This window comes from Xenopus tropicalis, chromosome 6, assembly GCF_000004195.4.
Source record: "Xenopus tropicalis strain Nigerian chromosome 6, UCB_Xtro_10.0, whole genome shotgun sequence".
Classification (NCBI taxonomy): Eukaryota; Metazoa; Chordata; class Amphibia; order Anura; family Pipidae; genus Xenopus; species Xenopus tropicalis.
The window spans coordinates 109,601,895-109,617,947 of NC_030682.2; the positions used below are offsets into that span (position 1 = coordinate 109,601,895).

The following is a 16,053-nucleotide window of genomic DNA, read 5'->3' on the forward strand; positions in this document are numbered from 1 at the left end:
CGTAAGTAAATTACTTTTATGATATGCAATTAAAGAAATAAATAAGAAGAATTTTACAACCCAGAGAGAATGGAATAAAACAAACAAAACTGCTCTTAAAAGTTAGCATTCGTCCTCATCACTAAGGTGAGAATTTGAAGTAAAAAAGTCTTTACAGAAAGTCATTTATACCAACTATAACAATAACTTTGCATGATTTGGGGCATATTTATGAAAGAGAGAATATTATCTGTAATTATCTGAAGGCTATTTGTACAAGCTTTCTATGTGCACACCTTTTCTGTGCAGTAGGGTCAGTGGAATTGAGCAGGACAATATGTGAGCATACAAAGTTTTTTGTGAGCTACACAATATTTTTCTTTTCACTGTTTTTATACTCTGCAGGGCTCATTTATGTCCGCAAGAGCAGTTGTATTTGATTTTCCCACAGTGAGTTTTGTGTAAAACTACATTCATTAAAGAGACCTATGTCACAATGTGCTCCTTGCACTTCTGTATAGTTGTGCAAGGAGCAGTTGCAAGAGGATCCTTGGTAGAGATGTAGCGAACTGTTCGCCGGCGAACTAATTCGCGTGAACATCGGGTGTTCGCGAACGCGGAAGTTCGCGAACTTTCGGCGTATGTTCGCAATTTGGGTTCACCTTAGCTGGTGCCAAATTTTGACCTCTCACCCCAGAGTCAGCAGATACATGGCAGCCAATCAGGCAGCTCTCCCTCCTGGACCAACCCCCCCCTGGACCACTCCCTTCCATATATAAACCGAAGCCCAGCAGCCATTTTACATTCTGCCTGTGTGTGTTTGAAGAGATAGTGTAGGGAGAGAAGCTGTGCAGGGATTTGAGGGAGAGTTTAGGTAGCTTTGCTGGGTCTGACTAGTGAATGTGATCTGCTTTCTACTGCTCTGTATTAGCAGCACATAGGGAGAGATTTGTGCATGGATTTGAGGGAGAATTTAGGTAGCTTTGCTGGGTCTGACTAGTGAATGTGATCTGCTTTCTACTGCTCTGTATTAGCAGCACATAGGGAGAGATTTGTGCAGGGATTTGAGGGAGAGTTTAGGTAGCTTTGCTGAGTCTGACTAGTGATCTACTTTCTACTGCTCTGTATGTAGCTGCTGTGGGCAGCTGTCCTGTGCTGATCATCTGCTGTAACCCAATAGTCCTTGTAAGGACTGCTTTTATTTTCTGTTCTTTTCATTGTGTACTGCAGCTCCGTCTGTGTGTGTTGGAGACAGGTGTGCTGCTCCGAGTAGTGCACTAAGCAATAACCACCGTTAAAAACATAATTTTTTTAAATTTGTCTTTTTTTACTTTGCTACTGTAATTTATAGAGCCCAGTGCTATTAGTCTAGCTGTGTTGGGGACTGGTGTGCTGCTCCTAGTAGTTAACCCCCAGCACCAACCAGAGATCACTTTTGTTTTATTATTATTTTTTTTTCCATTTATCTTATTAGATATTAGATATAGATATTTATTTAGACATTCTACTACTGTATACTTTGCCATTGCAGGCCTTGTTGTTGCCACTGTCTTTTTCAACCAAGTGCCACCTAGCTGTGTGAGCTTTTGCACATTCTGTCTAAAAATAACGGTAGTAATTCCGTGTCCAGAAACATCACCCGAGTGACGTTTTTCCACCGGCAATACTACATCCACTACTGTATACTTTGCCATTGCAGGCCTTGTTGTTGCCACTGTCTTTTTCAACCAAGTGCCACCTAGCTGTGTGAGCTTTTTCACATTCTGTCTAAAAATAACAATAGTAATTCTGTGTCCAGAAACATCACCCGAGTGACATTTTTCCACCAGCAATACTACATCCACTACTGTATACTTTGCCATTGCAGGCCTTGTTGTTGCCACTGTCTTTTTCAACCAAGTGCCACCTAGCTGTGTGAGCTTTTGCACATTCTGTCTAAAAATAACAATAATAGTTCCGTGTCCAGAAACATCACCCAAGTTGTTGTTGTTTTGTAAAAATAAAAAAAATGCCAGGCAAAGGCAGGCCGCCACGCAGAGGCACTAGGGGCCGTGCTGCTATGATATCCTGTGGCCCTAGGAAATCGACCAGTGTTCCGAAGGCACTTACCCTGAACTCCAAAAATGCTGAAGAGGTAGTTGACTGGCTTACACAGCACACCCCATCCTCTACCGTTTCTAACTTTGCCACAACATCCTCATCCTCTTCTGCTATGGGCACCCCACGTACCACTTCCTCCACCACCGTCGCCCCTTCTTCACTGTCAGAGGAGTTGTTTTCACATGAGTTTGTTGAACTGAGTGATGCGCAACCATTATTGCCAGAAGAAGATGAAGGAGATGAGGACGTTACACCAGATATCATAATTCAGGCAGGCAACACAACAGAGATGGACATAAGGTGTGATGAGGTCCCCGCTGCTGCTGTCTTCTGTGAGCTGTCAGAAGAAATTGATGCATCTGAGGAGAATGATGATGAGGAGATTGATATTTTGTGGGTGCCCACAAGAAGAGAGCATGAGGAGGATAGTTCAGATGGAGAGACGGAGAGTCAGAGAGGCAGGAGGAGAATAAGACTTAGAAGAATCAGGGACAGCTCCCAGGGCACAGTAGGGCAACAACATGAATTGGCACCTGTGGGCAGCCAGCCAACGCACCCGCCAGCTTCTACTGTTACTGCTAGAAAGCCCACATCAAAAGGCTCAGCAGTGTGGCATTTTTTTAATGTGTGTGCCTCTGACAAAAGCGCTGTAATTTGCAATGAGTGCAGTCAGAAACTGAGTCTTGGGAAGCCCAACACCCACTTAGGTACAACTGCTATGCGAAGGCACATGAACGCCAAACACAAAGCACTATGGGAGCAACACCTCAAAGGCAGCAGCCAAACTCTAAGCCACCCTCCTTCTGCTCCAGCATCTTACTGCTCTACCTCTGCTGTCCTTGACCCATCTCAACCACCCTCCACTCCGCCTTCCACCTTGACCACCAGTTCCTGCTCATCTGCCCCCAGCCAAGTTTCTGTGAGGGCCATGTTTGAGCGTAAGAAACCAATGCCTCCGAGTCATCCCCTTGCCCAGCGTCTGACAGCTGGATTGTCTGCACTCTTAGCCCGCCAGCTTTTACCATACCAGCTGGTGGACTCTGAGGCTTTCCACCAATTTGTAGCAATTGGGACACCGCAGTGGAAGGTACCCAGCCGCAATTTTTTTTCACAGAAGGGAATACCACACCTGTACCAGCATGTGCAGAGCCAAGTCACCGCATCTCTGTCATTTAGTGTTGGGGCAAAGGTCCATATGACTACTGACACATGGTCCTCCAAGCATGGTCAGGGCAGGTATGTCACCTACACTGCCCACTGGGTGAACCTGGTGATGGCTGGGAAGCAAGGAATGCGTGGTTCAACAACAGTGGATTTGGTGTCACCGCCACGGGTTGCATGCGGGTCTGCCACCACCTCTACTCCCCCTTTGCTCTCTAACTCGTCTTCTAAGTTGTCTTCTAACTCGTCTTCTAACTTGGCTTCTTCCTCGGCTTCTTCCTCCTCTGCTGCTGTGTCCTCCTCCACACCTGTGCACCCCCAGCTTCACATAGGCTATTCGACGTTGTCATGCTGTCTTGGGCATGACGTGCCTGGAAAGCAGAAACCATACCGGATCTGCACTCCTGTCATCTCTGCACTCACAGGCCGATCGGTGGCTGACACCACACCAACTGAAAATCGGAAAAGTGGTGTGTGACAACGGAAGCAATCTGTTGGCAGCACTGAGACTGGGCAATTTAACACATGTGCCCTGCATGGCACATGTTTTAAATTTGATAGTCCAACGGTTTGTCTCGAAGTACCCAGGATTGCAGGACATTCTCAGGCAGTCCAGGAAGGTGTCTGGCCATTTCAGACATTCCTACACAGCCATGGCACGCCTTGCTGACATTCAGCGGTGGCACAAGTTGCCAGTCAGGTGTTTAATTTGCAACAGCCAGACTCACTGGAATTCCATGCTAATGATGTTTGAACGTCTGCTGCAACAACAAAGAGCCATCAATGAATACCTATTTGAACTGGGTGGTAGGACTGGATCTGCAGAGCTGGGGATTTTTTTCCCCCGTTACTGGGTGCTTATGCGCGACGCCTGCAGGCTGATGCGCCCTTTTGACGAGGTCACAAATATGGTTAGTCACACCGAAGGCACCATCAGCGACCTAATACCCTTTGCTTTTTTTCTTGAGCGTGCCGTGCGACGAGTGACAGATGACGCTGTAGACCAGCGTGACCAAGAGCATGATTTCTGGGCGAATCCCAAGAACGTTCCCAGGCACCTGCTGCAACGCAGGGAGAGATGTCAGAAGTGGAGTCAGAGGAGGAAGGTGGCTTTGTGGAGGCGGAAGACCAACAGGAGCAGGCTTCCCGGGGGGCTTGTGGTCACCTTTTGGGGAGCCCTGGTCTTGTACGTGGCTGGGGGGAGGAGACGGTGGTGGATGAGGACGTAGTCCTTGATAACGAGGAAGGGGAGATGGATACCTCTGCATCCAACCTTGTGAGAATGGGGTCTTTCATGCTGTCATGCCTGTTGAAGGACCCCCGTATCAAGAGGCTTAAGGAGAAGGACCTGTACTGGGTGGCAATGCTACTAGACCCTCGTTACAAGCATAAAGTGGCAGAAATGTTACCAACGTACCATAAGTCCGAAAGGATGCTGCATTTCCAAACCAGCCTGCAAAACATGTTGTACAATGCTTTTAAGGGTGATGTCACTCCACATTCCAGGGGCAGAGGTGCCGGTAATCCTCCCACGAGCACACCTGCAAGGACAATGCACTTTGGCCACTCTGTAACATCAGACATGCAAAGTTTTTTCAGTCCAAGGCAGCGCCAGGACCCTTCTGGATCCACCCTCAGAGAACGCCTCGACCGGCAGGTAGCGGACTACCTGGCATTAACTGCAGATATTTACACTCTGAGGAGCGATGAACCCCTGGACTACTGGGTGCGCAGTCTTGATCTGTGGCCAGAGCTGTCACAATTTGCCATAAACCTGTTGTCTTGCCCCGCCTCAAGTGTCCTCTCAGAAAGGACCTTCAGTGCAGCAGGAGGGATTGTAACTGAGAAGAGAACTCGCCTAGGTCACAAAAGTGTTGATTACCTGACCTTTATTAAAATGAATGAGGCATGGATCTCGGAGGGTTACTGCACGCCGGAAGACTTGTTCTGACTGCCCATGCAGCTGTCCTCTGCATGCCACTTGACACCACACACAGCTGTCCTTTAGCGTCCTCCTCCACCACCGTACAAACTAGGGTGCAAATCCTACTGGTTTCATTTTAAGCCAAACTTTTTGGACAGGTAAATCATGAATTTTTCTGTCTTCTGTGCTTGTTACGCTATCTTAGTTTTTTTAAAGGTTTTGCCTGGGGCATGGTTATGATACCATTTATCTAACATATTTTTTCTGTCTTCTGTGCTTGTTACACTATCTTAGTTTTTTTAAAGGTTTTGCCTGGGGCATGGTTATGATACCATTTATCTAACATATTTTTTCTGTCTTCTGTGCTTGTTATGCTATCTTAGTTTTTTGAAAGGTTTTGCCTGGGGCATGGTTGTGATACCATTTATCTAACATATTTTTTCTGTCTTCTGTGCTTGGTACGCAATCTTCGTTTTTTTAAAGGTTCTGTCTGGGGCATGGTTGTGATACCATTTATCTAACATATTTTTTCTGTCTTCTGTGCTTGGCACGCTATCTTCATTTTTTTAAAGGTTCTGCCATGGGAATTGTTGTGATACCATTTATCTAACATATTTTTTCTGTCCTCTGGGCTTCAGTGGCTGCGACAACAAAAATACAAACTTTTTCAACATTTATCTAACATATTTTTTCTGTCCTCTCCTCTGTGCTTCAGTGGCTGCGACAAAAAAAAACATAATTTTTCAGGAATGTACACATTCCTGATTTTTCAGGGTTCTGCAACAGCGGCAAAATCGTATCTTTTATGGTCACCACAGGTGATCAATAAAGTAGGACAAAACTGGGCCCACACTGCAGAATCAGTGGTTTTTGGTTCACGTCACTGTACATTGAATTACCTCTGCCTGACCATGCACGTGCGCACAAGCACGGTGACTGCTAAACACACCACTACAGAAATATTCCCACCTGGAGGTGACAAGCAACTAGTAAAAACTATTATTCGCTTACTTGACGGTATCATTAAAGCTTTTTGCGTTTTTTTCGTTGCAGTAAACGCAGCGTTTTGTCTTTGCATGTAAACCGGCCGTAACCTTTACACGACTTGATTGGCATGTAGACGCCGGACGTTTTAAAGCAGTTTATTACACTAGTTTAGGAATGTAGTGTGATTTGTGCCCTTTACAGCACAAAATGCAATGCTGTGTCAACAACGTATTTTTGAGAGACATTTTTACCCTTGATCCCCCTCCGGCATGCCACTGTCCAGGTCGTGGCACTCTTTAATCAACTTTAAAATCAGTTTTCTGGCCAGAAATGGCTTTTCTAGGTTTTAAAGTTCGCCTTCCCATTGAAGTCTATGGGGTTCGCAAAGTTCGCGAACGTTCGCACTTTTCGGTGAAAGTTCGCGAACGGGTTCGCGAACATTTTTTTTTGAGGTTCGCTACATCCCTAATCCTTGGAGCTACTAACACCTTGCGGACCAGGCGTTTGCTCCGGGTTTCCCTCATCGCCCTGTGCCAATAGGCGCAGAGCACTTGCATCAGAAGAATATGAGGCACGTCACTCTCATGCCAAACACTGGAAATTAAGCTGACTGGACTTTAAAAACGGCAACATTAATTATGTCTAGTTTATGGTGAAGTGTGCATGCTGTAATTTTTTCACATTGGCTGCAATTGCTTCAGTCGCAACTCCCCCTAGAAAGTATTCTGGCGACTGAGAGTTTTATATTAAATAAATCATACTGCAAGGCGGACCTAAATATAGCCAATTTGTGGGTATTAGACAATACTACTGAGTATTGGGAGGGATGTGTTCTGAATAAACATCTAAGTTGATTACACTACTACACTGCCTCACTTTAGTACATACAGTATATAGAGTTATGTAATATAAGGTGTTAAATTTGCCCAGGATCAGTAACCCATAGCAACCAATCAGCAGTTAGAATTTACTGGTTACCTGTTTAATAACAAACATTGTATTGGTTGCTATGGGTTACTACTCCTGGGCAAACTTAGTGCCTTTTATTACATATGAGGGAAACAACTAGAAACAACTACATACTGGTGACCCCATTCACACCTTGCGACACATTGACAGATATCCTGGATAATTTAAAACAAAATGTAACTTTCTGACTAAAGCTCATGCCAAAGACTATATTGACTGTCGAGGGGATCTCACCCAAGGTATGACGTAAGTATGAAACTTTATGAAAGGAATTCAATAGAGGGCTTGAAAGATACATTGTTATTGGTACCTGCAAAGTCTCTGTCTATAAAGTGAATAACCAAAAGACCAAGGTGATAAAGGTATATGGCAGATTATTTTAATAAGAAAGAACAAAATTCTAGCTGCGTATCCTGATGCTGCACTTTATTTGGAGCTTAGTGCAGAACGCAAGGAGCAGAGGGGCCTTCCCAAATGAGCACTAAGGGGCACGCACTTGCACCGCCATGGAACCAATCAGCAGCTAGGCTGACCTGATAGGGAACTGAAGCCTGTCTTTGCTTGTGTGAGTGCAAGGCTGTGATTGGCTCTCCCCCCTCCTACTGTGCTTTTGGCTGGGACCGTTAGGACATGCCCACCCCTCATTTCAAACACAGACAGAGAAGTGACAGGATCTATAGGGAGCTCCAATAAAGGGGCCATTTTTACAGACAGGATTAATTTTTAGCCCAAAGTGAAACCAGCACCGTATATTATTCATAATTGCCTACAGGGTTAGGGTTTTTCCCATTTATCCAATATGTCTTCTTTAAAGTTATCTATAGGTCATGGAGATCATTTTTACCATTTTCATAATTTTATGTAAGTAATTTTTCTTAGAAGTTCCTAAACCTGACTGTTATAACTTCTAATGCTAATGGACTCCTGCTGTACAAATATGGCAGCCCCCTCATAGGGGAAAATCGGTGGTCAGATAGGTAATGTAAAAGCATCAGGAAGTAGTTTTATAGAAAAATGATAAAGCTCATGTGTGAGTCAGTGTCTCTTTAACAAAAAACTGCACTTTTTAAACATGAATCTGCCCTACACATAAACAAATACATGATATAAAAGTTATTCATGGATACTTAAGGAACTCGCTGTGTCACTGCACAATGGGAATTATCATTTTAATCTGGACTAATTGTCCTTGTGAGACATAGGGACAAAACAAGGCAATGGGGAAAGAAAAAAACATCACTACTTGTCTAAAATTAGAAAAACTGGATTATAAATTTTGACTTAAATATAGTATTGAACTGATTGCTCAGCCTGCCATCTAAGAACCAGTGTACTGAAGTTAGTACAGACAGGTTATAACAAATATTTCACAGTTTTATTGCTAATAATCATCTATTTTTGGAGTTATTTTTATATGTGGATCCTTAAATCACATTAAAAATATAATCGCGAAACTGTGTTTATATTTAAAAAAATGCAAATATACAGACTGGGTAATGACAGTGGGATCAATCTGACTCTTGATACTGCAGGTTCAACAACTCAGTTTTCAGATGCCGTTAACATCTTGATCATTGCGCTTATATCTTTACTTATTTTACTCACTGTGGGAGGCAACACGCTTGTTATATTGGCTTTCTTTGTGGAAAAGAGACTCAGAAACCAGAGCAATTTCTTTCTCCTAAATTTGTCCATAGCTGATTTTATTCTAGGTAAGATGTTCACTGACATCAAATACTGATCATTTAAAAAAGTAAGTTAATTTTAAAATGCTGTATTTGGCATGTATCACTTACAGAAAGATACCTTAAATTCATTGAGTTCAAGATTTTAATTGTTCATTTCCTTTTGATCTAAACAATAGCAGTAATAGGCAAACATTTACAGGCTTATTTATAAAGCTGTGCAACAAATAGTGCTAAAACACATCATATTTCCCAACATTAACACCACAGTACACTGTGCATAATACTGCATATTTATAAAGCTGTGTAATGATATTATACATATGTGTGGGCAGGGTCAGAACTAAGGGTAGATGAAGAGGCAATTGACTAGGGTGCAACTATGGGGGGGAGTACCTCTCCTGCCTCCCCCTAATCTGGGCTTGCTTGTTCCAGTGTGCCTCTTGTTCTCGTTTTTTCCTCCCCACTGCGACATTAGCACGCACGCATGTGGAGGGAGGGGCAAGGTGGTAAGTGTAAAAACAAATGCTTGACCTCCAATTTTTATAGTTTTTAAACCACTTTTCACATTTTTTTGCTGCCTGTATTTGTCATAGTTTATGCCAGGTCTGGGGTGGTGTAAATTAATTACATTATTCTGGCATAAAAAATAGACATCAAATAGTGAAATTATCTCTTCTATAATGGATTTTTTTTCTGTGATGGCATTGTTTCATGTGGATGGACAATAGAACCTGATTAATACACCATTTTTACATTTCTTCTTCATTTTTGGCCTAAATCATTTTGCACCTGATTTTACCTTGTTGGATGCAGATGCATTGTGCAGCCTCCTCTTTCAACAGCCATGTCACTTCAATGGCAGAGCTTCCATATTATTTACACATCAGGTTTTCCTATTGGTCCCATTATATTCTGACCCATACAGCTATATGTTTTTTGTAGGATGCAATCTGTTGATCCAACACCTTCTTACCAAATTTCTCTTGTAGTTTAGTTCTAAGCTGTGTGAACTGCTTGTATTAGTAGCCCTTGCTCTGCTATTGCCTATATCCTTGCATTGGTCTTAAGACCATGTGGCAAAAATTTGGCAATTAGGAGCCTTTATAAGCTATAAGCTTTCAGCTTATAGTATTAGGTTTTTGACTGGATCTTTGTCAAGATACCTTATGCAGAGCATGTAAAACAACCCCCTCCCTCACTTTGTTCTGTTGTAAAGTGATACATTCTGTAATTTAAAGTCTCTCTCTCTGTGGAATCAGATATGTTTGTGTAAACATAAAATACATTTAAATTAATTTTTAGAAGTTCAGATAGTGTTTATGTGCTCTTTCTACTCAAGCCCAACTGAATGAGCTCATTTCAAAATGTGGGGGGCAACCTTTCCACTTTAACACTGTTTTCCTGTTTTCTGCCTTGACCTGCTCCTTGCTTGCTGACTGGCCTGACCATTACCTGAATAATGGACTTTGTCTCTTGCTTGCCATCTGCCCATCTTACCTAAATATTGGACTTTGATTGTTGTGTATTGCCTTTTCTGACCTCTGTCTATATATGTATTGCCTTTATCCTGCTATTTGTGCTGGCCTCAGCCTGTAGCTTTTGGCCCAACTATGTGGAACTTGGCTAGCACTGATGCCTGTCTTCTATTGCTTTAGTTTTGTCTACTTTTGTCTTCATTGCCTATGGCGCTTCTGCTACCTACTACTTTAAATGGTCTTGGTCCAATGCCATTCTTATTCTAATTGAATCCAATGTCCTGGTAAGGCATTTCTACCAACCAGGAGCAAGATTGAATATAAAAGTGCTGGCCAATCAAACAGATATCACAGATATTTTGGCTATGCTTTTCTCTTTCAAGTATCATCATTAGCAAACGATCAACCAGAGCTATTTCTCTTGCACTAGGGACAGACACTGATATCATTTTCCTTTGGACCACAACAATTCCTCCATACAGAAGTGTAAGAGCATGCCCATTAGTGCTCATCCACAGGGCACGTCTTCTATGGGTAATTACTGCACTGTGTACCTAATGGTGGATAAAAAAATCTGATGCAAGATGCACAGCACAATGTCAAGGAGCGCAGGCCACCTCTGTCCTTACTACCACATTGCAGCCTCTGCCGCTCCCAATCTGCTTGTCTGAATGAGGAATTTAGTGGACAGGGGTGGGTGGGGAAGAAGGCAGTGTTGAAGTCTTTGGGGCAGCTGTATCTCTCTGTGTTCTGAGTGCAGTGAGGGAAAGGCAGTGTGCATGGTGGACAAAATACAATTAAACAAACAAACAAACAAAAAATAATTCATATTACTGTAGGGACCCATAGGGTTAAATGGTCCCTATGGCTTTAAATCCCTACAGGTTCAGTTCCCTTAGTTGCTGGGCAGAAGGGAATGGATCTAAGTGAGTTCATTAACATATGTGTGCTATTGGTTAGAAGGTATGGTGACCACATCCTGCCTGACTTTGGTATAGTGTTGGGAGAGGAGTGGCACCTTCCTGTTTGTTTGCTTCCACCTTAGGGACAGGGTGGATGTGTGCTGAGAGTCCAGGCCATGGGCCCCAGGCCCAGTGAAGTCTGGGAACAGGGCCCCGTGAATGAGGCATTAGATAGTGGCAGGTGTAGCTCCCTTTATAGTACACTCTAGGAGTGTAAGGCAGTTAGGGCTGAGCTAGAATGAACAGCACTGAGCTCCTGCATAGGATTTGCAGTTTTTCTGGAGATATCTCTCCCAGGCCATATTGCCTGTAGTGTAGAGATCCAAGTGAATAGGGAATCAGGACAGAGAATTCCCTGAGGGATCCACTACAGGGTGTGTCGCAGAGGTGAAGGGAGATTCCTGCCAGTCTGTCCGCAGGAGAGTGCTAGTCTGAATATACACTCTGTATGTGTTGCATGTACCACTGGCCTCTGAAGCTGTATTGTGAGTAAACCCTGTGGATGTTCAATAAACACTTATCATTTTGTTATTTGCAAGAACCTCTGGCGCCCTCTGTTTTCATTTTTATGCATAGCAGCAAGTGAGGTGTAGTTGCACAACACCCTCACCTTCCTCTTCCACTTAGCGAAGGCCCATTCTGGGTAAGAGAGTACAGTGTAACCCATGTTCTACTGCTACTAGTCTGGGAAGGCAGCTATTGAGCTGAAATAGAGGTTACATTACTTAAGGAATTAGAAAATAAATAATGATTGATTTCATAATCCTTTCTGATATTTTTTCAGGCACATTTGCCATTCCTTTGTATGTACCATACTTGCTGACAGGAAAGTGGCTGCTTGGGAAATTCCTCTGCAAACTGTGGCTGATTGTTGATTACACCATGTGCACAGCGTCAGCATTTAATGTTGCCCTTATCAGCTGGGATCGATTTCTCTCTGTCACTCAGGCTGTATGTATCAGATCCTCCTTTTTAACTACTTCTTATTGGTTAAATGCTTTGTTTATAATATAAAATAATATGATTATACCACATATTTGTAAGATATAGAACCTTGTGAAAAAAAACACAGACACTTTTTTGGTAATGTATGTATGCCTAGCTTTACATTACAGATATATATGGATAGTATTGCTTTGAATGGGTGCCAAACATTGGGGAAGTATAGAAAATTCCTATAGTGTGGCTGCATCAACACACCAAAGTAATGTCTGTCTGGAAGATAGATAGATATGTGCCAGATATTTGGTTAGATATTGGTCAAGCAGGCTATTGGGAGGGACCCCCACATGGAACAATGCGTTGCTGACTTGGTCATTGGACACAAGAGGGTGATCTTTGCCCCCAACGCTGACTGGACAGAAAACATGTATCAGCAATGAGTGTGGTACCTTTTTTGGTTTATATATATGGCCAACTATGTCAAAGTCATCCCCAGTCTGGCCAGTCCTATACACACTTTCATCTGATTCATTAAGAATTCTATGGCTTCATTATACATTCAAAAAAGGGACTGACATTTACCTGCAACTTGCTTCCTTTCAAGGTTAAAATTCTGAAATGGTTGCCCTTTTATTGGCCCATTGGGATCACCTGGCAGTAGCTGGAAAGGGTGGGAGCTTCAACATGGAGCTGGCCATTGCTCCTGTATAAACCACAACAACAAATGGAAAGTTGTGCTCACCACTAAATTTTAAACAATTAAGCAGGGATGCATTGCACCCCCATGTAATGGTGTAAAATTTAGTCAGTGAGCATTTTTCTGGGGTTTATTTATCTGGTAAACATTTGAAGAAAATTGTAAAAATGCCACTGGTGTTTTGAAATTCTATACTGCCATTGACATTTTTTTTTTCATTCTATAATGCCATTGACATTTTTTTCCATTCTATTATGCCTTTGATATTTTTTTCCATTCTATAATGCCATTGACATTTTTTCCCCATTTTATAATGCCATTGATGTTTTTTTTTTCTTCAGAGAAAAACTTGTTTTTCTAGACTTTAATTCAATTATTAGTAATATCTGAGTTATGTCCTGTCTAAGGTGGTGGCAGAGATCATTGTGTGATGCCATATTAACCATGGATACTCTTGTGCCTTACCTAAAATAGGTAAAAAGATAGTAAGAAATTTAAGTGCTAACCTTATGTAACATTAACAAAACAATTGTTTCCCTTTTTTTTACCAGGTATTATACCGATCACAACAGAACAGGCCCTGTCGGACAGTTATAAAGATGGCTGCAGTCTGGATACTGTCATTTCTTCTCTATGGACCAGCAATAATTTTTTGGGATTTTGTTCCCAGTACAGAGGAAATTCCAGAAAACATTTGTGTAGCTGGATTTTATTACACATGGTATTATCTTCTTACAGCATCAGCATTCGATTTTGTTCTTCCACTAATAAGCATTTCCTTTTTCAATCTGAGCATTTATTGTAACATTAAAAAACGCAGTCGAAGGAAAATGCAAAACTCAATTTCACTTCCTCCACAGAAGAGTAGAAAAGAGGCAAAACTGTGCACGATAGCCACAAATATTACTCTTCAGTCCCCTCAGATAGACATCCAAAAGAAATCATTCAGGAGGAGAATTAATATTTCCTGTAATCAATGCTTTGGTATCAAATCATCTTCCCATAATAATAAGAGATCTGATAGGGAAAACAATCAAGTCTCTGATCTTTCCAGGGACAAAAAAGTAGCAAAATCTCTTTCAGTTTTGGTGTGTATTTTTGCCATTTGTTGGGCTCCTTACTCTTTCCTAATGAGTATACGTGCTGCCTGCCATGGTTACTGCATTCACATTTACTGGTATGATATAACATTCTGGTTGCTGTGGACTAATTCTGCAATAAACCCTATTATCTATCCTTTATGCCACAAAGGTTTTCAAAAGGCATTCCTCAATATTGTTAAATACGTATGCATGAAGAAAACAAATGACTCTGCATAATCAGTCTATGTAATACAATGTCTATCCTTTAAAAGAAAAAGGTTTCTTAGATTTGCAATGCTACCTGCTGCTACTGCACCCAGCATGGCAGCCCAACATATGCTTCACAACAGGATAGTGTGAGATGATGATTTTTCTTGCAATGATGTTGGTTAAATCGCTTGTTGGTTAACTAAAAATTGCAATCATGTTTATGTTTAATTTTTGTAATTATTGGGAAATAAGAATGTTTGTGATTACACCGCATTATATAGACAACAGGCTTTATCAAAAGCGACTTTGCTCCAATAATTTACATGTACTGTCAGATGGCTTATACTCCTCATGCACCTACAATTACACTACAATTCTGGGAAATAAACCTACATTGTGGGTAAAAAACATGGACGCACACGTTGAAAAATTGCACTTTGCCCACTGCATTATGTTTATAAACGACTCTTACTGTGTTACAGGAGCAAAGTATAAATTCATCTTTTTCATAAGGTGTAAAATATTTAGATAATACAGTACACAGGGACTTTATGTAACTAAAGCAAATATTTTTCCAGCAGAAACATATGCACACTGTTACATACTTTCATAGGCTGGGTTTCAATCTGTCTCAACAGATTGCAAGCTCTTGCAGGCAGGGTCCTTATTATTAACTGTATTGATTTGAAGGGACTTGGCAGTCTTTCTCTTGCAAATCTTTTGATTTGTTTCTTTAATAAATATATTCAAGTACTGTGTATTTGTGTTTGTAGTTTCTTGTGACATTTTTTTCTCGAATGGTGGATAATCAGTTCCCTAATACAGGTATGGCATTAGTTATCTGGAAATCCTTTATCCAGAAAGTTCAAAATTATGGGAAGGCCATTTATCAAACAAAGCTATATAATAATATAATAATTCTTATTGGTGGTAAAACAATCCTATTGGGTTTAATTAATGTTTAAATGATTTTTAGTAGACTGGAGGTATGGTATGAAGGTCCACATTATGTAATGATCCCTTATCCAGAAAATCCCAGGTCCCAAGCATTCTGATAAACAGGTCCGATACTTATATATTAGTTTGGCTTTCAAAAAGTTTTACGAATCCTTCACATCAGCTGATTATGAATACACTAACAGGGGACGTTCGAATGTCTCCCTACAGTCTGCTGCAGTGTATATTTGCTACCTAACATTACTTATAAGAAAGCTACAGGTATATTAAACATAGTATTATCATGCTACTATACTTACACATGGGAATATATAAGACAGCAAATAATTATTCACCCCTAAGCGATCTTCAGGCTGGAAAATGTCACACCTTTGCCTTTAATGAAGAATGGAAGGTATTTGCTTTCACTACTTCCTTAAGTGTAGAACCCTCCATATTAATCTATCCAGACTAGAAACTAGAAATCCTTAATATTATACAGTATGTTCCCACTATCTAATGCTGGACCTATGGTACAGTAGTATCTGCAGTCTTGTGGCAAAAATGAAACAATGTGGTTACCCCATATAAGGTTAAAGCAAAGTAGGTTCTAGATCACTCAATGTGTACAATGCTTTAAAGCAGTATTGACAAATCAAAGGGCACTCTGACTGTCCTGATACTGGGGGAACTTGTTATAGGGTCCCTAGAGCTAGTGACATCTTATTGGTTGTTAAATTAAGTATTGCAACATGCATAAATAATAATACACACTTTATTCTTTTAAAACTATAGTTACTCAGCATATTTGCATTTGTTTATTTTATTTTAAATATAGATGTTTTTCTAGATAGAATGGAAGGTATTTGCTTTCACTACTTCCTTAAGTGTAGAACCCTCCATATTAATCTATCCAGACTAGAAACTAGAAATCCTTAATA

General features: G+C 41.3%; 1 protein-coding gene across 1 annotated transcript; it reads left to right on the forward strand.

Annotated features, from left to right (window-relative positions):
* Positions 1 to 8,594: 8,594 nt before the first annotated feature.
* On the forward strand, positions 8,595 to 14,396 carry hrh4.b2 (histamine receptor H4 gene b2). Its single transcript, XM_031904587.1, has 3 exons — positions 8,595 to 8,832; positions 12,030 to 12,196; positions 13,436 to 14,396. The coding sequence occupies exons 1-3, from the start codon at positions 8,595 to 8,597 to the stop codon at positions 14,201 to 14,203; spliced, it is 1,173 nt and encodes a 390-aa protein (XP_031760447.1). The 3' UTR covers positions 14,204 to 14,396.
* The last annotated feature ends 1,657 nt before the right edge of the window (positions 14,397 to 16,053 follow it).

Bases quoted from the DNA above. Each gene is read 5' to 3' on its own strand.
- hrh4.b2 (XM_031904587.1), top strand. From the start codon at position 8,595: ATGCAAATATACAGACTGGGTAATGACAGTGGGATCAATCTGACTCTT. The intron at 8,833-12,029 runs GTAAGATGTTCA...ATATTTTTTCAG, and splicing joins CATAGCTGATTTTATTCTAG to GCACATTTGCCATTCCTTTG. The intron at 12,197-13,435 runs GTATGTATCAGA...TTTTTTTACCAG, and splicing joins TTCTCTCTGTCACTCAGGCT to GTATTATACCGATCACAACA.